At 38.6% G+C, this 24,325-nt stretch overlaps 1 protein-coding gene across 18 annotated transcripts in view; it reads right to left on the bottom strand.

Annotated features, from left to right (window-relative positions):
- LOC117962483 (neurexin-2-like) overlaps nucleotides 1-24,325 on the bottom strand; it is a 431,235-nt gene that overhangs the window by 251,530 nt on the left and 155,380 nt on the right. For 14 of the 18 annotated variants that reach the window (XM_059012180.1, XM_059012175.1, XM_059012177.1 and 11 more), the window contains 2 exons: nucleotides 10,447-10,748; nucleotides 1,117-1,140 (listed from right to left, as the gene is read on the bottom strand). In XM_059012180.1, the coding sequence (XP_058868163.1) occupies nucleotides 1,117-1,140; nucleotides 10,447-10,748 (326 nt within the window). The remainder of the gene's footprint in view (nucleotides 1-1,116; nucleotides 1,141-10,446; nucleotides 10,749-24,325) is intronic. The other 4 variants (XM_059012179.1, XM_059012174.1, XM_059012164.1 and 1 more) reach the window with 1 other exon arrangement.

Here is a 24,325-nt window from a genome sequence, read left to right as displayed (position 1 = left end):
TCAAGGGGAAAAAATACCTTTGATCTTTACAATGCGATTACAAAGGTACGCCAAATTGCATTTCACGATCATGTGATGTGCGTTTAGTCAGTCGATGACCAGTTTCTCAGGTCGACTGTCACTTTTCTAGTATTTGTACTACGCCTGGTTCATACTTTATGATAAATGGTTGGGGAAGGGGCTCCTGCATTGAGTGCAGAATGCACCCCACAGTCTGGAGGTCGCCGGTTTGAGTCCACGCTATTCCAGTGCTGGCCGTGGACGGGAGTTCCCAGGGGGTGGTGCACAACTGGTCGAACGCCGCCCGGGATGGGGAGGGCTTAGGTCGGCCAGGGTGTCCTCAGCTCACCACACACCAGCGACCCCTGTGGTCTGGCCAGACACCTGTGGGCCTGCCTGCTAGCGGTCCAGAGCGGGGCGGGCCTGCAGAATGAAAAGAAGCGGACGGGTGACGGCACACGTTTCGGAGGACGCGTGTGTTCGTCTTCGTCTCTCCCGGGTTGCAGCGGTGAGCCAGGCTTACGAATTGGGCATTTCAAATTGGGGAGAAAATGGGGTAAAATACAACTGGCGATTCCAGATTTTAAAATAAATAAATGCTTGAAAACTTCACAGAGGTGAATTCAAGCCACCCAGACTGCCTGCCACTGGTTCTCCCAGCTCAAAAAGACAACCACAAATATATATATATATATATATATATATATATATATATATATATATATATATATATATATATATACAAAATTAAATAAACAAATATATTTAGTTTTTTTTCTATTTTTATCAAATAGAAAAAATATATGTCTTTGGAATTTGGAAAATTGTTTTTACGAAAAATATAAAAAAAATCTGAAGAAAAGAAATTACGAAAAAAAAAATCTATAGGTTTTAACTCCTTTGGGGAGTTTCTTCATCTAAATAAGTAAATAAAAATTAAATAAAATAAAAAGTTTAAAATAAAATTAAATTAAAAATGAAATGGATGGAAATTTTGTTTCTGGAAAAAAAAAAAAAAACGCAATCAAATTAAGAGAAATAGTTAACAAAAGCCCGGGGCAAACCAAAGTAGAAGACAATTAGAATGATATCTACCATATAATGCAGTTTGTTTACCATAGCGTGTCCAATGCCTGCGTGCTTCAGGAAACCAGGGAAGGGAGAAAAACGAAAGAATGACAAACCTTGAACTCAGCAATGGACTATCAAACTACAACTGAAGAAATCACTTCGAAAAGGCTCCAAATCACTCATTTTAGCTTTCTTTTTTTTTTTTTGCTTTTCATTGAGTTCTTTTGTTGTCCCAAATCAAATTCAAAGTAACGAAAGAAATCAACAAACTGTTATTTTGTTAGTAAGTTAATAAGTTAATAAGTCAAAACAACAGATGACTCATTCCGTGAATGACACGATGTTAGTTGTTTTAAAAGTAAAAAGAAAAAAAAAGAAAAAAAAAATCCTGAAGCATTTTGTTAGTAAAAAAAAGACACAGAAGTTAGGAAATCAATATTTCAACATACAGGGGAGGGAGGGGAGCGCAGAAAGGGGTGGGGTTTGGGGCGGGGCTTAATTGGCATAGGAGGAGGGATGAAGGTAAAGTAACACAGCAGTGTTTGTTCTGATTGGCTAGTTCTCATAGTGGGCGGGATTTGGGTAGTTAGGGGCTTGAGAATTTGGCCAATCATTTGTTTTACATTCGTGAGCCAATTAAAAGTCGTGACAGCTTTTAACCAACAAATATTTTTATAAAAATTGTTTCTTTGATATAAAATAAAGAAAAAAACAGGAATGTTATCATCATTTGTCAGTTGAAATGTTTGTATATGGAATGCTTCGTTTTTGAAAAAAACTAAACAAAACAATTTGCTACAGCACTAAAAATTCAAAGTGAATATTTTAAGTCATTAAAAAAAAAAAAAAACCTGGAAAAAAATGTGTTCTATGTTTACATGGTATGATTTGTCGGAAATCAAATTCTGGTTTGCCCCACGGATTCAGCGACCACCAAATAAAACCACCTCCCCTTTAAAGTGTTATTGGTTGCCTTTGAACCTTTTTTTTTTTTTTTTTACAATATCATTATTACTGTCATCAATATTTCAAATTCCCTAACCAAGACTTTAAAACCAGTCTGCATCCTTTTTAATATTTTATATATACAGTACCTTATAACTTCCTGTTCTCTAGGTCACTGATTGCCACAATTGTCAAACAGCACAGGAAGTACCAGGAAGCCATGGCAACTTTAAAATCTGACTGTGTTGCATGCCCTGAATTAAAGCATCACAAGAAACTACATTTTCAACACAATCAGATGCTGGATCTCTGATAATGCTTCTGGTCCTAATCACAGAATAGACCAATTAAGCTTCTGATAAGCACTTAATTGGTGCAGTAATTTAGGGTACAGTTGGAACAAAAACCAGGAGGGACACCAGCCCTCCAGGACCAGGGTTGAGTAGCCCTGGAATAGAGAATGGATCTAAAAAGTTTGGTCAGCACTCCTTTAAGGGCCTTGATAACTGCCTACAAATGACTTTTACCATCTCAGATGAAGAATAATCACTTACTGGAACTGTCAGATAACATGATTAGCATTTCTGCATTACAACCTGTATTTGGACAGTGTCTATACTACCATGCAATTGCAGTTTTCAAACTTTCAAAAGACCCTGATTGGCCTGGTCTTTGACTACCTAAAGTAAAGACATACCCCATCCACACTACTGAAATAATGCATGATCAATGCATGCTGAAATTGCGTGATTGCCATTCATTTAGATTTTTATAATTAATGATTGCACATTATATAGAAAGTGTAAATAGTGTATTACACCCTATCTACACAATCTCAATATTGCGTGATCGATATGCATTGAAACCACATGACTGCTCTTTCCTTCTTTCAAAATTACATTTTCAAAATGCCTAGTTAGTAGTCAGTTGTAATCAGTGACTCATTTGAAAAAATTCAGCTGGTAAGTTCAATTCAAACACAACTGAAAAAGTCCTATGCAAAAATGATTGAAATACAATTAACTTTAAAGGGGAGGTGATTTTAACCAGTTTTTGGGGGGGAAAAGCATTAAAGGGAATGAAAATTTGGCCATAATGCAGCACTTCTTCATATACATCATATGTTTCAATATAAAATTAAATTTAAATAACGAGCAAAATAACTTTTTCAAATATCGCAAGTGCAAGAAAATAAAATTGCCAAATGCTTTAATGTCAATTAAAATTAAAATACGAACAATAAAAGCCAACTTTTTAGCAAGTAAAATGTTGGTAATCTTTTGAAGCATTTGGAAATCAAGGACAGCGCGGTTTTCAAGTTGAACCATGTAATCATAGACCTTCAGGGAAAAAAAAAACAATGGCGTTAGATCAGTTATAGAAAAAATACATTATTTCTGATGGTCAGTTTGCAACTTTAGGTTGTAGAAAATGAACTACACAGGAAAGAAGCTTGGTGATAGGCACCGCATTAGGAAAAGATTCTGCCATCCTCCTGGTTAAATCTTGGGCTTTAATTCTTCAGTGTTTATTTTTTAGGCGTGCAAATAAATCGCTAAACTTCTAGAGAAGCATAACTGTTTAATGTTTGCGGGATAAAGCATTTTCACAGGGGCAGACAACACATCTTTAAATAGTCTCTGAATTATACTTCCCACAAGTTGCAAACTGGCTGACATATAGGAAAAAGGCGCACACACAGACACACAGAATAAAAGTTAGTGTGCGTTTTCACAACCTGTAACTTTCCCCCAAAAAAGATGTTGATTTCTAAGCAAATTCTGCACACTTTTTTTGTTTTTTGCAATAACAGTATTGTCATTTCTAAAACAATACAGGTGCTAAAACACACACACTAACTCTGCAAGTGCATTGTTCATTAAAAAAAAATAATGTGTTATAACTTGCATTGAAACCATGGGTTTGCCATCGTTTTAAAAACATAATGATCACGGATTCTTTAGACACTGGGGTAAGAGGGTAATATTGACCTACACAAAAAGGAAATGATGTCACATCGTTAACAAGAGGCACGATCTTGGCAACAAAGCACACAATATTTTTATTTTTTGACTGATAATCAAGAAGAAGCTCAGGTCAAAGGTCATCTGCTGGAAAGGAAAACCTATTAAAGACGTTTGGAACACCAAACTGTCGCAATAAAAATCCTAAACATGGCTATGAATCTTGCCACGCAAAATAACTGTTCACTTACAGTATGTGTGCATTTCCCTGACAAGCTATACTGATCGGGTACCTAGGCTCCTAGCTAATTGACCTTTGAAGGTGTAAACTTTCTTAAACAATAACACAGAAATGGGACTGCTCCCCCTGCTGGTCAGTGAGAGACACACAGGTGTGGAATGTGGTGATGCATTGTGGACATGGATAAGGATTTAAAACAGTCTGCTGAAGATTTGAAAAACAGGAACAGCACTATATATTTCAAGGTGTATCTGTGCCCTGAACTATTTAAACAAATCACAGATCATAGCTTGGCATATATATATATATATATATATATATATATATATATATATATATATATATATATATATATATATATATATGGAATCTGGATTTTCAGAGCTATAACCACAATGTGTATCACAGCCCATACAATAGATCCAATATCAGTTATTTGTTATCACTTTTCTTGCTCTGTCAGTGCAAAGGGTTTAAGCCCCTAAATATGTCTGAAGCAATAAATGGCCCGCGTCACCGAACGTCAAGCTGAAACAGAATATTGCATTCTCCAATCGAGGCTTCGTGACGAGTCAGACTGATGGCCTATTGAGCTGTCAAGCACAAAAGTGAGAGGCACGAGAATCTGAAAGAAAAAGAAAGGCTTTCATTTCTTTGACAGATCCCAAATACTGAGGAAACAAAGTTGGAACAGCCAGACAGGTATTTAGTTTCCCTTTATTGAAATAAATACCTCCCCCTTCACAACACAGGTATTTCAAAATCTAAACTGACACAATACCGGCAGGCAAAAAATATAAATGTCACCCCAATTACAGGGAAACAGCGCTTGACAAACACAGAAGTGCTGCAGAGCTACACTGGAAGAATATCTAATATTACCCCAGTGGGCCGCGAACCTTCTTTCTAATTGTGTTACCCAGTTTGTACTGAAGCTAGCGGCTGCTGTATTAACCCCTTCTCTGCTGAGGCCCTTGTGACCCTCTGTATTACAGGAATTTTGTGATTTTGGGAGTCGGCTGTTTTACATCAAAATTAGCACGTGTTCCCTTTCATATACTATTTTTTTTGTCAGTTTTGTTTTCATTGGTAGTTTTTGTGTTTTTTTTTTTATTTTTTTTGGTTATGTGACCACAAAATACAGCTATCATAAAATGTATTATACCTACATCACATGTCGACCCTAAAATCCTAATATTTGATGTAAGGTTCTAGAAACTTTTAAGCTGCTGGATGTGCCTGTGCCTATGTGTAAATCCTTTCATTGGTGAGGGTATTACCTGGTCGTGACTCACACCAGGCCACTTTGATTTTTCCGCTTCATATTATGCAGCCCATGACCCTTCCCAATTTCATGTGCCCAGTACACCACCAGAGAATAAGATACCCTGGCTTAAGCATACATTTTTTGAAGCTGCACAAAATAAAGATTTTAGAAATGGGTAACATAGCATCGCCCTTCAATGATTTTCTATACATAATTCCTCTGGAGACCCAGGTAATGTTGTCACATGTCATAAAAAGAATGGATTTTTACATTTGAATATATATATATATATATATATATATATATATATATATATATATATATATATATATATATATATATATATATATAGCATCACATAGAATTTTAGGATTGAGACATAATTGTTTGATGTTTTGAATGTTTGGTTTCACATTTCTCAAATTTGTCAGTTTTTCGTTATGTATATGGAACATATATATAATTCAATATGTTAACGTAACATTATTCAGCAGGTTTCATTCAACGATGCAAAACCTGTGACCATAGCTGTATATGTGTTGCCAGTTTCAGCACTGTAACCGTGTTTTAATTCTACTGACATTGTCCCTCAAGCAGTGATATAGGTATTGACTTCATCGCTAAATGCAATACACCTACAGATTAGTTTCAGAACCATGCTAGTGGACAGCACCTTCTAAATATGTCAAAGAAGACCTACATAAAGACTGTTCGGTACCATTCATATCAATGTCATATTACTGTCTTGTCATACTGGCTTTTATTTTTATTTACTTGTTTGTTTTGCATCCCAACCATAAAAACCCTGTTTAAATGTGATAAGGATGCAATATCTTTTTTTTTTTTCTTCCAGAATGCATTTAACTCAATTCGCATGTTTATGAGAAATCGGAGAAAAAGGCCCTCCTGAGGTGAGAATAAAAAAAAAAAATCCTGTCTCGCTTCGAGCTGAAGTGATGCTGGCAGAATGCAAATTGACATGTTGAGCAAAATAATAATAATAATAATATTCTGGCCTCACCTACACGGAGGAATAGACAGTGGGGGAGCTGTCCATTACAATGGTTCTGAAATGTGTTTCTAATTGTGTTCCCTCACCGCAGTAATCCCCACAACAGCTCAGGAGAACTGAAGGTCAGTGGGCGTCCTCCGATCCCCAAGCCAATCACCTCTTTACACCCAGGAGCTCCAAAGCAGGTGTGAGCTACCGCTCCCTGGAGGAAAAGCCCAGCAGGTGTCTTGACTGAGCTCACCAGGCGTCTGACCAGTTGGGTCTGCTGTAACAGTGCCTGATAATTTTACATCCTTAACCTATCGCCACAGCCAGTGCTCCCTGTGGAATCCCCAGCGAAGATCAGCGACTTCACACAGCCAGGAACCTGCGCTCCCCTGACTGTATGACTCTCCCTGCACACTAAGCAGTCATGCCTTTACCAGGGAAGACTTTCAGGGATCCCTAAGGTAATGATTTAATATATAAGGATACGCCATGATCGTCCATGGAATACTTATACTTACTAGTAAAAAGCTTGGAAAAGAAACCTTAAATGAAACAGCTGAGTTCAGAGAATTACACTCATGTGCAAATGTATTAGAACACCTCAAGATTTGTCATTGATATCCTTTATATACCTGCCTGCATGAAAACCTCTGGGTGTGAGAATTTCAATTTCCGCTCAGTAATCGGTGATATAGAAACAACAGGCTCTCATGTGTGAAAATATACATTGATTAGGCATCTTAAACAACTTCTAAACAGTCTCCTGCATTTTATCATGTGTGTTTCTTTTCTCTTACTATTTTTAATGAACTGCATGCGCGGCCTATTCAAGTCATCAATAAAATGAGACAATCGCTATTTTTACCATTTACCATTTTCAGTCCCAGTGGCTTGATTTCATATGCACAACAAATCAAAACCACAGAAGCAAAGGGGTGTTCTAATACATGTGCACACTGCTGTACTCGGTAAGGATACTCAAGCTGCTTCAGGCTCATTGCTGTGCGACGGTGATGAATGAGTTAACGACACCCCATCATCGGGCCGCGCTGAGAAGATTAGTCTGGTTGCTAGGCAACTAATTACAGGAAGACAGAGCAGCGACAGGAGGGAGAATATTGATTCGGCTGCGTTTGTGCACTTCAGCTTAGCTTTCTGCTGGAAAGAGGTAATTGTAGCAGTTGAGTTGGATGAGAGTGAGGCTGTTACAAGAAAAGACTACTAATTAAGAACTTTTAACTGACACACTTGGTCCAAGAAGCAATTTTCTTTCTTTAATAGGGATCATTAAAGTGGCAGAAATGATCTCTAAAATGTTTTATTATAGTGTTCAAAAATCCAAATATGTCCATGCTAATACAATTGAAGCTGGCACAAGTACTTAAAGGCCTATTTTTTTTAAACCAAAAACCAAAGTTACTGACATTCTCTGATACTGAAGAGATTTGAAATTCAATCTGCTGTTAAATTCAAAAGGAACATTGTTTAAGGTTTTGTATTATTCATTATTATTCAAAATGGATTTGAAATTCACCATTCAAAACACATACCTAATTTATTGTGATCAAAATGACTCTTGATGTTTTTGGTCTATTTTAGTTGTAAAAACCTGATATTTGATTTATTCAACTGTGTGTCCCCTCATTGACCAGGAGAGAGGGAGGTCCAGTCTGTGTATAATAATAATAATAATAATAATAATAATAATAATAATAATAATAATAAAGTGTGCATAACAATTACTATAGCTTGCTTTGATCCCTGCTGCAAAGATGCAGTACCTATACTGTCCACAAAAAGGCGCTCTTTCCCTCTACCTAATTCCATAAGGCTATGCTTTCAGTGCACATAAAAAATATCTCTACATAAGATCAACCTCTGCTAGCCATTAAATGCAGTTTCTTAGCTGATAAGGGTTATTAATTTGCTTCATTAAAGCACACAGAAAGCAGACTTAATTCAGTCCCACAATGATAAATAGATCTGAAAAGCATGCATTGAGCAATTAAACTACTCAGGGTCACGGTGAAGTCATTTTGCGAGCTAACCAGAGATTTCACATTGTATGACCAATAAAAAAAAAGTTGTTCCCAAATGAGAACATGCCTGTTTCTGAAGCAGTAAAAGGTTACAGTAACCTTTCACATAAGAACGGAACCTGCCATTTGAGAAGGAAGAAAAAGGTTAGGGTTATTAGAGCATTTCATCACCAGAACACACATCACCTTGGGATGATTTACATCACAGATGGTGCAGCATTTCAACACAAGAAAGCATTCACCCCCAACCCAAAGAACATAACATTTAGGGCAGGACTCATCGTTGCCCATCCAGTTCCTAGTACCTGATTCATCTCAAATCTCTTAAAGGATCCCATTGTTTCAACCACATGAATACCATGTGTAGAGAAGTGTTTGCCCTGTGTCCTAAATCTCCACTTCATTTCCATTTAGGTTGCGATTTCTGTGCTTAAAGTATTGGTTTTACGGTTTGTCGTCTCCTAAGATTTGAAAGACTTCAATCAAGCTCTCCCTAAGTTTTCTTTGTTCAAGGCTAAAGTAATTCTCTTCTTCGTAGATCATTCATTCCCTGTAATTAATCTGGCTGTTCTTCGTTGGACTCTCTCCAAGGCAGCAATGACCTTCTAGTAATTTGGTAACAAAAACTGAACATTCAGAGTGTGGTCTCATCAATGCGTTACACAAAATCTAACATGCTTTGATTTGTACACTTCTGACTATATAGCCAAGCATTCGGTTAGCCTTTTTCATTCCTTCCCACACTGTCTGCAGAGACTCTGTGACAACACTGATTTTATGTGAGATAGTATTTAATGTCATATACACTGTCTACCACCAACAGTGTATATCAGACTTAAAACAGAGGAACCTGAAGTTGCTATATACACTAGAGAATAAGCCTATAGAATAAGTTTATATTGAGCACAATTAAATATATGGTCAAACAAAACTAGTATGCTTTCTGTATATAAGAAAAAAAGAACACTAAATTGCATTTAAATGCTGCATCACCTGTAAATTACCTGTGGTGTGTATGTATGTCTGTGTGTGTGTGTGTGTGTGTGTGTGTGTGCAAGCTACCATCCTTCTTACAGTGCATTGGAGATACAAATAGAGACACACACACACACAGTTAAATTCTCAGATTGTCTTATAGTGGCGCACTTAATGGCAGCAATATGACCAATTGATCAAGTTCCTCAATGGGGGATGAATGGCTCACAACAGCAAACACATTAGGGCAGATAATAATAAGCTAATCAAAGTTTAGACTTGGTCATCTAGTTTGAGCGTGTTGCGATTTTAATTGGACTGCTCCACTGTCCAGTAGACCCCATTTAAAAGGGTAGAGGAGCTAATTTAACTATGTAGGGCTGCATATTTAAATTGGGAACTCACATCAATAAACATGAACACATAAAATGATTGGGAATGGAACCAGATTGAGATGTCTTGATGCACTTAATGGCTTTCTTGCCTAAACCTCTCATCTTGACTGTTATTCTGGATGAGAAATGCATTAGAAATTCATGCCAAGAGGCCCAATATAAAGGACATTATTGCAGGAACAGAAAATGGATTTGATTGTGTTTCCCTGGGCAAAATGAATTACAGGAACCCTATGACCAAGTCTAAACATATTCTCCTTGGAAATAATGTGCAAATCAGGGGCTGAAATGGCTACCGATGGGGATATCAATTTAGATCCAGAATGTAAGGCCAGTTTAACAGAATTGTTAAAGGAATTGTTAATCGGAGCTCAGTTTAGATGAAGGGGCTATTCCAAATAAGGAGGTAAAGTAGAAGATCAACTTAAATCAAAATTGACACCCAATTAAGAAGCCACTACAAGGTCTGGCAGGCAACGGTTCGGCTTCAGTATGGAAGAGATGGGAGGGGAGGGTGGTGGGGAGTGGGGGAGCCCAGGGCGCAGTTACCTGGCGCAGGTTCCTCGTCACTCGCACATCGTGCCAGTTGTTGTCATTGAACTTGCCGTTCACCGGTTCCACCAGCGCTTCGAAGGCCCCGGATCCCAGGTTGATGACCAGCCACACCGCTCCACTCTTCAGGGACAGGTTGACGTAGTCGGCCGACTTGCCCGTGTGCAGCATGAGGCCGTTGCGCTGCAGCGTGCGGAACGACAGCGTGATCTCGTCCGTGCTGCTCTGGATGGGGTTGTGGGACAAGTCGTAGCAGAAAAACTCGTTGCCCTTGAAGGTCGCCACCGATTCTTCTTTCCCTGTAAAGAGAGAGAAGGAGGTGTAGCAGGGGATAGAAACACGCAAGAGAAATCAACCCCCATTAAAGATTTGACATGCCATCCAGCTCATGGTACCCCTGCTCATAAACTAGCTTGTGGGTTAGTGGAGAGACTAAACATTTTTAGTCTTTATACTTAGTATATATTTTCCAGAACAAACAAAATACAAAATAACACAATTATTACTTATTACTTCATCCTCTTGTGTCTTCTTTGCTACTATGGAGCTGCAAAATGCTAAATACAGCAACAAAAAGAAAAGCTTCAGTAACATTCTGCATCAGCACCGCTGCCTTCTACAGTTAGAAAATGGCCACTGCATGCTCAGATGATGCGTAAATAACAGGAACAAACTCTGGGCTGTGCGATGATGCCCGTGGGACTGCGCTGTAATGATGGGAAACAGGCACTAAATCATCATTAAACAGGGCCCATCCTTCTTCAAGACAAGCAATAAACTAGTCAGTTCACAACAGGCAGCCAGGGGAACGTACTCTTGGTTTTTATGCACACTATTTTCAGACCACTATAACATCCACCCACTCCCACTTCAGTACTCTGATGCCCATGATCCATTTCACCCTCAAACACTGTCATACAGTATAGCAGAATATAACAGAGTATAACATAATATACTATGCCATACCATACTGTAATAGAATACAATTATGCTATCTAGTCCTGCAGGACTCTCTAATAAAAGCCCAATATCCACTCCTCAATTATTTGTCTCAAGATCTGAGCTCAACACATGGTCTCCAATAATATAATACAAATTATTCCCTGTTTTGTCTGTGATTATATTAAATCGGTCAAAACAAAAACCATACATATAATGTAACAAATCACAATATATTATAATATAATACAATATAATTCTGCTCTCCACACTTTTGTGCTCTAATGTTTTCCACCTTACAGCTCCTTTTTAAATCAGGCAGCCTTTAAGGATGTGGATTAATTGCTCGGTTCAATCAGGGTAAAATTGCCATCAATAAGCGATCAATACAATTGATTACTGTTAAATGCATGTTGATGGGGAGCTGAAAAAAGTCAAGAATAGCTGAGCCCTACATGCCACAGTTCATCACATTACAACAATACGCTGCTCCAGTTAGTATTACAATACAATACACATTTATTTATATATAGCGTCTTTCACACCATGGCATCCCAGAGCGCTGTAGAAAGTTAAAAACAACAGAAGAGAGCTCACATGTACAATACACTCTCCAGCTACAACCAATTATATAAAAGCACTTCGAAAAAGTATTCAATTTAGACTTAAACGAATCCAATGTTTCAACCTGCCTAATAATGTCAACCGGGGTGGAGTTCCACAAACGAGGAGCACAACATCAAAAAAGCTGCGTCTCCAGTTGATTTAAGACGTTTTTGGTTTTTTTTAACAACTAAGAGCATTTTCTGATCTCAAGGCATGAACAGGAATATACAGTAGCTCCCGGAGATAGGATGGTCCTAATCCATGAAGGGTCTTATAAACTTAGAAGCATTAACACAGGCAACTGAATTCCAAAACAATGCATTCAGTCACATATTTCTAGGATTTCTCTATGGCTAATAAGTCATCTGATTATTTCCATGGGTGGCTTAAAACCTTACCACTTATGCCAGATCATACTAAGAACATTTAATAGGGCCATAAAAGTCGTTATCACATGCGGTACTGTGCTGTGCATACAGATCTGTATTAGAGACTATACCTTTAACAGAGGCACTGCACGATCACCGGTTGACGCAAATGATCCATGAAGTACAAAGCGAGGCATGTTGAGCATTAGCAGTGGGATTAAGGCTCTCAAGCACTGGCTATTTTCAAGAGAAAAGCTGAGAGGCGTGCTGGTTTACTGGTCACGATGGTAAGAGTATTGCAGGACAGTAAACAGGCTGCACTTAGAAGCCTGTCTGACTCAAATGCAAATTGCCAACACCTCACTAGAGATGCTCACAAACTCATTTTTCAAGTGACCAGATCTAATTCCACGTCCATTTAGCAACACAAGTCTCAAACACTGCTTTCCATTTCAAAATATCTGCCTTTGGTTAAAGAAAGTTTGAATTTTTATTTTAAGAAATCTGTTGCGCTTGCACTTCCTAGGTCTTCCGCGTCTTGTCATTGGCTGAGAGCACGTCAGTCAATAGGGGAAGCAGCTGGTTGGTTAATGATGTCAGGTATGAATAACACCTGTTTTATTTGCTGTGATTTTCCTTGGTTTTCTCTGCCCTGGCCCTGGTCTGGTCAGAAGCAAAGAAGACATTGAAAATAACTTCAATTAGCAAAGCCCCTGAGTGGGCTCAAAAATATACACAGTGATTAATTACAGTATCTTGCAAGCCGCTGAAAAATACTTGTCGAAAAAGCAGCAAGCATAGTCATTAACAACGCACCATATTATTAATTCATTCTTATTATTAATGAGTCATTTAGCAGATGCTTTTATCCAAAGTGACTTACAGAAACTAGGGGGTGAACTATGCATCACAACTGCTGCTGCAGAGTCACTTCCAATAGGACCTTGTTTGTTTTACATCTCATCCGAAGGACGGAGCACAAGGAGGTTCAGTGACTTGCTCAGGGTCACACGCAGTGAGTCAGTGTACCACTGGACCACCAAGCTTTCCATAGAAAAAAAATGGCATCTTATTCGTTTTGTTTGGGGTTTACAAGTTAACAGTAGTGACCTACACTGAATCAGTCATGATGACCATGGTCAGATGGATCAGATTTCTGTCCTGTTTCTTTTATAAGCTGGTTAGAAATGAGGCAGGCTCTTAGCTGTCCCATCAAACAGACATATGTTCTTTTTTTAAAAAAAGATTTTAAATTATGGTACCGGTGAATGAGCCGTAAAAAAGCACCCTTTTCTTAGCTCACTGATATTTCAATGTTCAGTTCAGCGAGCCTGTTATTTAGTACTCACATCCCAGTAGTCCTAAGGGACGGGGTGGGAAGGGGGGGGGGGGGCATGACTGAAATCTGATGGTTTTCACTTTTTATGCGTTTTCTTCCATTTCATTTCCAAAGTAATTTCCCATTAGTCTTCTGACCTGGGACCAAACAAACAAGGCAAACCTTTTGCTTAAAGAAAAAAAAAATAATAATAATCATATGAAACTGTACTAGGCCATAAAAGGACTGCAATAAATCAAAATGCCTCCAGGCTCCAGACTACTACTGCTGAAGCACAATGCTAGGGTTACACTTGGCTAAGCAACAATGATTGCTTGTGCATGTTATAACACACTGCAGAAATCATAGCTGTATTTTAATGCGGGACCATAGTTTATTTTAGGGGGTATCAAAAGCTTTTAAAAATCATATTTCATATTAGTCCAATTTGTTTCCTTTTGTAGCGGAGATCACAAATGGTTAGGATTGGGGCTTGCTGTCTCTCCAAATCTCCAACCCTCTGGTAGCGTAGCTAGTGTCCTATGCATGTTGTGTGTAATATATTTTTGATATTTAGAAAACTAAATTGGTCCATCCTAATATTATTCGGAATGTCTAGAACCAATAGAAAATCTACTGGGACCAGTACAAATTCTACTGCCAGTAAGAAACCCCCAAAAGACTGCTGCCAGTAGTTTATCAGGGTGTGTTGCATTCACGAGGCAAAGCCGAGTGGCTTCAGACACCCGGGGAGTGGTGATACTTGGGTATATCACACACCCATTAAATATCCCTCCGCCTAAACTGAGTGAAGAAAAAATAGTTCCATATATAACTTTAAAAAAAAAAAAAAAAGCTTTCATTAAAAAGAATTTATAGATGTTGAATTGAACATTGCCATTGAAAGTGCAGGGTTTTTTAGTATTATTTGATTGGCTATACTTCTTGTAATTCTTGGTTTGTTCATTACATTTTAAAGTTGAATATTACTGACCATTTTCATCATGACACAGCACAAAGGAGTCTGTCTTTAAATCATTTAGACCCTCACACCTGCAACAGTGTCAGGTGTTATCTGGGGTAGTGAGGTATCCATACCAGATTTGTGCTATCACTTCACAGTGGCCAGAAAGACTTTATTTGCATTATGGAACACCTGTACTTATCAAACTGACTTTTTAGTTTATGGCTGGACAACGTGGAGAACTACCTGTTATGAAACTATTTCAAACAATGCAGAGCACAGCAGAAGAGATGATACCATCGAGAGAAAAGGTACGGCAGGAATTGTTGAAATGCATTTATAAATATTCAGCGTCAGATCACACACAGCTGCGCAGGGGTGGAACCAATAGCAGCAGGCAGGCAGACCGACCAGAGAAGAACGGACTGAAAAGGGATAGCGGCAACAAAATATCCATAAAACCACCAAAGGCTCTTTTAAGAGCGACCCAAATCTTTTTATAAAAAAGCTGAACGCTATCTACTATTTATTTCCAGAACGGGATATGGAAACGCCGTAGTTTACGGAGAAGGAGCAGAGAGCGATCAGAATGTCGAGTTTTGAATTAATTTGAATACTTTTGCCTTTTTCCCTCACTACTCTAATTAATCATTGGTGTCCGATTCAGTATTCAATATCTCGTGCACACATAAGTTTCCCAAAAGGTCAACAAATTATCCGCGGCTCCCTGACGAGTTTTATCTCTGAAATACAGTACACACACAAACACGCAGGCACGCACGCACACAAACACACATAGACGCATGCATCAGTCTAAAACCCAGTGGAGCAGAAGTTAAGACGGCACGCAACAGATGTGAAGATGCATTTCTTAGTATGAACAGCAGAAGGGTGCCGATTCTGTAAAATGAGTTCTCCTGGGGCAGTTACTCAAAGCTAACAGCAAACATATTTTGCCTCACTGAAACAAAAGACTGTGATGGACTTTCTCAAGGTTCAAAAGAACGACTTGCAGCAGTGAATTGTTTAAAGAAAAAAAAAACGCTTCTGTTGGTACGTATTTTGTTGAAATGTAAGAAAGTTAATTACACAGCTGGCTTCTTTATTTAGTTTTATAGTAAAAAGAAAATAATAGAATTGTATTTTTTGTTTGAAATCCCAGAAAATTAGTAACACTTAGCTACCATTACTTAATATTAATGCGTGGAATAAATTAGCGATAATACCTTGTGATGTTTCTAACTGCTAGACACATTAGTTTATAGGAACATTGTAAGCTCTGATGGGCTGCCTATGTTATTCCTGTCATAAAATGTCTTATTATCTTGCAGCTTTGTAGTATTTTTATTATTTAGAGAGAGAGAGAGAGAGAGAGAGAGAGAGAGAGAGAGAGAGAGAGAGAGAGAGAGAGAGAGAGAGAGAGAGAGAGAAATATTACAGTGCATTTCATTATCTTTATGACAGTCGTGGCTTTTAATATTGTATTTTATCTTTCAATTTCTAGCCTTAAGAAGTCTTAAAGATCCAAAAACGTAAGGAGACTATACAAATAACTGAATCTAAAGGGCTTAGATTAAAAAAAAATACAAAAAACTAGAATACAATTTAAAAAGTGTGGATAAAGATAGGTGTTATGCTGAGGACAGACTGGCGTTAATAGTTAAATATTGATCTGCCGAAATCACATTTTCAAAACCTACATAATTACAATCCTAGAAACAAGGAGAGTTGATTTTAATAAGCAGGACTGATCTCAAGACACTCCCACACAAACCCAAACCTGCAATTTCCTTTCTGGGAAACAGAATCAAAATAACACATAACAATATAAAGACAGGCCCGTGACAGACGACTACAAAGTACAGAGGGAGGACCCGAAACAACTGTCTATGAAGATGACACTGTCAGACATCTATTGACATGAAGAGGGAGGCTTTTTTAAAGAAAGATGTTAATGACAACTGTGATAGGTTAGCGTTACCGGCAGGAAGACTTAGAGACAAGATAACTGCAGTTTAACCGCCATTGGGCACTTTAATAACAGTGCAGTAAACGATCAAAAACACATCAACAAAACAAAAGGCACAATGGCCAAAACAAACAGTTATATTAAAACCTATGACTGGAGCCTAATGAATCATCATTTATTGAATGTACTGCTCCAGCCACGTCCCCACATGTTTTCTGGCAGGGGGGGATTTAACCCCTTCCCTACCAACCCAATCTTCCTCACACACATTACACCTGAGCAACAGCAGGCTTTCACCCGGCACAACGTCAAAAACACGCTTTGGAAATCTTTCGGAAATATACCAATAAGAATATGTTAAACCTACATCGCTACTGTAAAAACAGAATATGAATTTAGAACTGCAGCTCTGGCCAAAAGTTTAGCAATCACCAGAATTTTAGGATTGAGACATAATTAAAAAAAAAACCTGTATGAACATAATTTAGATCTTTTATTTAACAGCGTGTAATCAAAGAAACTGCTAAATGATATCGCAAAGGAGTCTACAGGCAGCCATAATAGTAGTACAGTATTTCATGTCAGATTTCGAAATGTCACATACGAAAAACAAATTCTATGTAGTGAAATGGATCCTATTTATTTCTGCCTTAATAAAATGCATTCTTTTGCACAATGCATTTGAAGTGAATACGATCACAGTCCCTCCTGAATACAAGCAGCACTGGTTCTCCAAAGAGTTAAAGACGGTTATTGCTGCTGCTTAAGCCCCAGGGCTTTTCTGTAAAGAACACGGTAGCATCCCAATGCGTTAGTGTCAGTCTTATATGATGTTAGCCTGGGTCGACAGGGGTAGAGAGGGTAGAGAGGGTAGAGGGGGGAGGGGGCTGTTATGAAACCGTCACCCTTTTCCCAGGCATGCCACGTTTTTGTGCCACGGCTAATCAAGACAAGAGTCGGATTTCTTCTGCTCCGTTGGGACACTAGACTGAGCTGCTAACACCCCCTTAGAGGGCCTGCACCCCCCCCCCCCCCCCCCCCGAACCTCCCTGCCTAAAGCGGAACGCTAACTGGCTATTATCTGTTGCGAGCTTGAATGTGACTTTGTCTGGCCATCCCTACAGGCCCCTGCCAAGCTCGGATCCTAATTCCAGGCGACATCTTAACATCGGAGGCTACTGACTAATTAAAGCCTGCATGTAAATATTCTGTCTCTCTCTCCATCTCTCTCTCTCATGCCATCTTTCCTCGGTCAGCAGTTTGGAATTCAACGCCCCGAGAATATTTTTATATTTCTGTCACACAAAAACGGATGTCGGGTTCGTGTATGCTTTTGTGGGTGTTGTATAGTTTTGCATAGAATTTTTTGGATTGTATATTCTGTAGTACTGCTCTCAATTATAATTCTATTTTCCATATCTTGTACTTGATTTTACTCCTAAAGGTAACCATATTCACTTTTTTTGTAATTCCTCTTCTTATTTGAAATTGTTCTTATCCATTTATTTTACTTACTACTTGCTCTTGATGGAATTTACTCAAATTTCTTTACTATAAGTTTAACTGCTGTTAGTTGAAATCGCTCTCAAACATTATTTACTGTATTTATATTCTCTTATTTGTTTTTTCTCTTATTTACTACTGACTTTATTGTATTTTATAACTGCTCTTATCTGTAATGTGATATTTTGTGATGAGATATTTTGTAACAACTGTAAGTCGCCCTGGATAAGGGTGTCTGCTAATACATAAATAATAATAGTCAAGCATACAGTGCGTGGGGTTCTGGGTCCCTTGGAAAAGTTTACAGCAGTACATTTACACTGTTGCATTAACCATAGTTTGCCAAGTATTTAAATGTGCTTTACCATGCTATTTAATTTGAAGTACAATCTCTTTCCTTTTATTTTTATTAAATGTATAAACAAAATAAAAAGCCAACGTTTGCAGACTATACCATACTTGCTTTACAATGCTTAGCTATGATTTACCATGCTATCGCTATGCTTTATTACACTTTGCTGTGTAATTCAATCATTTTCAATTCATTCTTTGCCAGCAGCTGACCAAATGCAGCTGGGAGAATTTCCAAGCTAAGGACAAGCCCAGCAAATAAAACATCAATCAAACCTGTCGCTGTCCTATTGACTTTGGATATCTCTGCCCCACTCAGTCACAGCGCAGCTGCTCAGAAACCACTCCTGCACTGAAAGTGGTGAAACATGTTGTATAATTAACAGGTTCCAATGAAGAACTCCAGTCAAACACTCTAAAAGGTGGTTTATCGAAGTAATATGTGCACTTCTAAAAAAATTAACAAACCATGTTTAAAAGCCTATAAAGCAGTTACATTTAGTGAAGAGTATATCTATATATATATATATATATATAATTTTGATATTTGATTTAACACCATGTAATTAAATAAACTACAACACGATAGTCTACCGGAAGCCATACTATATGTTAGATTTTGAACTGCCACATTTTTCCATTTTTGTCAGTTTTTCATTAAGCATATGGAAAACTACATATGAGTTAACTCTATAGGGTGATGCAAAACTTTTGGCCAGAGCTGTACATGGAGGTGAGATACTGTTTGATGAACACCATACAGTATGTTCTACACTGCAGGACATAAGTAGTAGACTTAGATCTTTAAAAAGAAAAGCTAATGTTTTTGTGAAGCAATTTTAATCCATCAGGAACTGCAAAAAAGAAAGCAATGCTCCAGAGAGAAAAGCGCTCAGTAAAACTCTCTGGAGTGAAATCATTCTCAGAATCATATCGTAATCTTCCTTTTGAGAAGGTCATGGCTGTTGAGTCAGCTACAGTGGGAGCTGAATCCTTGAGAATCGAATTATTTTTCTTTACTGTATGTTGTCAAACTGACCGCCTTTATAGAGCTTGGCATTTAACTTTTCGATCTCTTTTTATGATATTTACCAGAGTTATTCCAGATCGACTTTACATTACATTTGTTGTGTCCTGAGTTGTCCCTATCGCAGCCATGGCTGTAACTAGCTATGAGGACACTGAGGTTGTGCCCTCTTATTTTTTTTTTTGCATCATAAATTCTGATGCTCAGGTAAAGTACAAGAGACTCAGATTAATTTTCTCTGTTGGTGTGCCATAGATCTAACATAGATTTGGAGGTTGAATAGTCAATACCAAGCAGTCATATAATACTGTCAGCTATAGCTTGAAACCTAAGTTTGACCTCGGTAGTATGTAGCTCTGGTTAGGGCCCTGATCACAATGTTATATTTTTAAACATATTGCCGACTCTTTTGAGGGATATGGGAAATACATTTCTCAACATTCTCGCCAGGAGAAAGAGAATTTTTCTTCCAAGGATCGCAGTGCATCCAGATAATGTTCTGTTCCCACAATACACCACTCATTTCAAATCACCATTATTATTATTATTATTATTATTATTATTATTATTATTATTATTATTATTATTATTATTATTATTATTATTATTTGTTTATTTAGCAGACGCCTTTATCCAAGGCGACTTACAGAGACTAGGGTGTGTGAACAATGCATCAGCTGCAGAGTCACTTACAACTACGTCTCACCCGAAAGACGGAGCACAAGGAGGTGAAGTGACTTGCTCAGGGTCACACAATGAGTCAGTGGCTGAGGTGGGAGCTGAACCGAGGACCTTCTGGTTACAAGCCCTTTTCTTTAACCACTGGTCCACACAGCCTCCCATTGTTGCAGGAGGGGAAGCAGCTGATTGGGTAACGGTATCAGGTAACCAAGGAAGTGCAATACTAACTAAAAGCCTGTCTTGTGCAAACAGATTACTTGAAACGATTGCCATGCGAGATATCATGCTTCCAGTTAAAAATACGTTTCCAGTAACATTCCTTTCAGAGCTGCATATTTCAAACCTACAGCTTTGCATCACCTGGAATTTTAGGATTGAGACAAAACTATATGAACATAATTTAGATATTTTATTTAACATCACGTCATCAAAGAAGCTACTTTGCAAAAGTCTACCGGAAGCCATATTAGTAGTACAGTATTTCATGTTACATTTTGTAAAGTTCGTGAAAAACTACAAAGCGGTGTGTAATTCAATATGGTAACGTAACATTATTCAGCAGGTTTCATTTGACTTTATCACGCAAAATTAGTTCATTCTATAGGGTGATGCAAAACTTTTGGCCACAGCTGTATATAATGATTAGAACATTTTTGAAATATTTTATTAGTCACTTTAATTACACACATGCCCAATAAAGGCAAGATTGAGACCAAAAACTTGGAATCCTCCAGAAACATGAAGCTAGCGAATAGGGGCCTCTAATGTCATTGGAGCTAACAGATCCACAGTGTCTCTCTGCACCCCAGAGGCATCACAGGTACCGATATAAGAGGCACAACAGGAGGTAAAACGTATCTTTAGAGAATGAAGCTTAGGTAGTTAAGAGACAGGGAGCAATTGGTGCATTATCACAGTTTCACACCCCCTGTAGGGTTCTTTGCAAAGATTTCCCTTCAACCGTCCCCCCTCTTAATGTGAATCTCAACTCCCAACCCCTTAAGCTTGTGGCAGCTTGTTTGAAGTTTGTAGAGACCATACGTGCAATCAATATTTCATCACCGCAGAAAATACTACGCAGCTCTCTCCCTCCCCCTCCTTCTCATTCTCTCTCTCTCTCTCTCTCTCTCTCTCTCTTTCTCTCTCTCTCTCAATCCCTGCTTTACACTGCCATCTTTTCCCAGTGTATTGTAGTCAATTTTCCACAGCAAAATATATCCCTGAGCAGAATACAATCCACAGATTGAAGGGCACACCCATATTTAAAACACCTTTTTATTACAACTTTAAAACACTTAATCATGAGTCGTCTTTGTAATGTAATTGCATCTTTGTCAATGTAATTTCTTTTAAACCGATGTGCGCCAATATAAACCAATGCCCCCCCCCCCCTTGCTATAACTAGAGATTATTGATTAACTGAGTATGGCTTTTTCTGCCTTAACAAACAAAATGCCCTAACAAACAAAAATGTCTTAATGCTTTTTAATAATAGTATTCTCAATGCAGCATTTTATTACTGTAATAATGTGCACTTGCATGTCTTGTCCTTGGAGACTCATAGAAAAATACTTGTTAACACTTTACATTAAGTGTCTCTAATTACTGTGTATTTACATAGTAGTTACTTAGTAAATACACGTGTACTTACACATAATTACAATGTTATTATGCATAGTTACAGTGTACTTAATGTGTAAATGTTTTCGCACGATATATGCAAGTACACAATTGTATCAAAAAAGGGTTAGGGTTAGGTTTGGATTTAGTTGGGTTATGGTTAGGGTTGTATCATGCAAACTACATTTACACATTAAGTATATTGTAACTATGTATAATAATTATGTGTAAGTACAGATGTATTTACTAAGTTTGAAACGCTGGACTATACCACCTCTGATCCATACAGTAGTCCATGGGTTAACTGGACATATCTAACTTGATCTCCACTGTAGTACTGTAGGGGTCATGTTTAAACACAACATCAATATACTGGCAGTTTGACCACCTTTTCAAACCCACTGAGAGAATTAAAAAAATCGTATAGTGGAGATCAGTCAGCCATATATACTGGGCAGCTGAGGTCTGTAGCAGTAAACCTCAAACCAGTTGTCTTATCAAAAGAAATCAGCGATTCGTTTAGACAGCTGTTTTCTCAAGCCTCCTGGTATTTATTTCCAAAAGAATTTGAACCCCCTTTGACGGGGGGGGGGGGGCAGTAATGGCTCTGTAGCTGGTGGTGGCTGACCTTTGCATGGAACGGCTCAGCCCTTTTCCATCGTTGCTACGGCAACCCTCGCCTGAGTAATGGCAGCCAGGTCTGGCTCAGAGACTCCGAGGTTGTTCCTTTGATAAATCTGCTACATCTGCTGCGACTGTGATTTATACAACGGGCCAAGCGGTCACTAAATCAACAGACAAGTGCTCTCTGATAGCGCACACAGTGAAGGAGGGGGTGAGGGAGGGGTCGCTTCTTATTGCTCTGCACCCAACGAGAAACACAACAGATGTCCATTACCTGGCAGGCTTCTATATAGAGAAGCATGCAATTGCATTTGGTTAGTTGACCTAAGTGGTTCTTCTGCCTGGCGCTCCCAGTTACGGCTGCCCACGGCAACAGAACAGGGTGTTTCCACGGCAACCCGAGCGGCTGAGCGCGGCTATCTGGTCAGGTTGTGTATCTTATGATCAGCAGTGTGGAGTAGTGGTTAGGGGCCTGGACTCATGACCGGAGGGTCGTGGGTTCAATCTCAGGTGGAGGACACTGCTGCTGTACCCTTGAGCAAGGTTCTTTACCTAGATTGCTCCAGTAAAAACCCAACTGTATAAATGGGTAATTGTATGTAAAAATAATGTGATATCTTGTAACAGTTGTAAGTTGCCCTGGATAAGGGCGTCGGCTAAGAAATAAATAAATAAATAAATAAATAAATAAATAAATAATAATAATAATAATAATAATAATAATAATAATAATAATATACTCAATGTAGCCATGAGTCATCACGAGGCCAGGAGTGGTTCTTAGGGTTTGTACATTGCACATTAGCAATTAGCTGTTAACTGCCTGAATCCATGAGATCAACAGCCACAGATCCCTGTTCCTTGAATTAAGAAAGCTTTTTTAAAAAGGGCATGCTGTGGTTTCATGTTACTGCGCATGTTATCGACTCCCATAATGCACCTTCAAAATATCGAGGCATTTTGTATTACTGGCTTATTGTATTATTAGAATAGATCCCATTCTCCCATGGGCATATACTCAGATAAATTAACTCATAAGCAAGCCGCTGCTTTGGGTGCTGAAATGTAATAACAATCCTACGCAGGTCAACAAAGTGTGTTTGTGGAACTGTCCAGCGCGTCGGTGCTGAAATATACAATCAAACACAAAAGATGTGCCTTTGATGTCACCCATGAAGAAACAGTCGTGTGCAAATGTAGTAGAACACCCCGTTGCTTCTGTATTAGAACACACCCCTGCTTCTGTATTAGAACACCCCATTGCTTCTGTATTAGAACACCCCATTGCTTCTGTATCAGAACAACCCATTGTTTCTGTAGTTTTGATTTGTTGTGCAGATGAAATCAAACCACTGGAACTGAAAATCTGGGAAAATAGTCAAAATAGGCAAATTAGCGATCGTCACATTTAACTGATGATTTGAATAGGCCACACATGCAATTAATTTAAAATAGTCCGAGAAAATGGACACATAGCCACAAATGGTAAATGCATGAGTAAGCTACAGGAGCGGTCCGTAGCATGGGGTGCTGAAATCGCAATCTCATTAATATATGAATGCGGGATGGTTTGGCATGTCACGGGTACAGAGATGGCAGGAGGAGATTTTGGAAGCATACATCACAGAAAACCAGCCTCTCTCTTTCCTTGGCATGGCGATCCAACCACTACCAGCCACACACACTACCCCCCTGCTGCACCAAGTGGAATTGAATTAGCTGTTATTGGCAGTATTGTAATTCTGCATAGCTGATCTCCTGGGAAGCTGATGTATGCTGTTGCCCTCTCTCTCTCTCTCTCTCTCTCTCTCTCTCTCTCTCTCTCTCTCTCTCTCTCTCGCTCACTCTCTCTCTCGCTCACTCTCTCTCTCGCTCACTCTCTCTCTCTCTCGCTCACTCTCTCTCT

The sequence above is a fragment of the Acipenser ruthenus genome, chromosome 43 (genome assembly GCF_902713425.1).
Source record: "Acipenser ruthenus chromosome 43, fAciRut3.2 maternal haplotype, whole genome shotgun sequence".
Classification (NCBI taxonomy): Eukaryota; Metazoa; Chordata; class Actinopteri; order Acipenseriformes; family Acipenseridae; genus Acipenser; species Acipenser ruthenus.
Note: the sequence above shows the minus strand (reverse complement) of the source record. Positions and strands in the feature narration are given on the sequence as shown.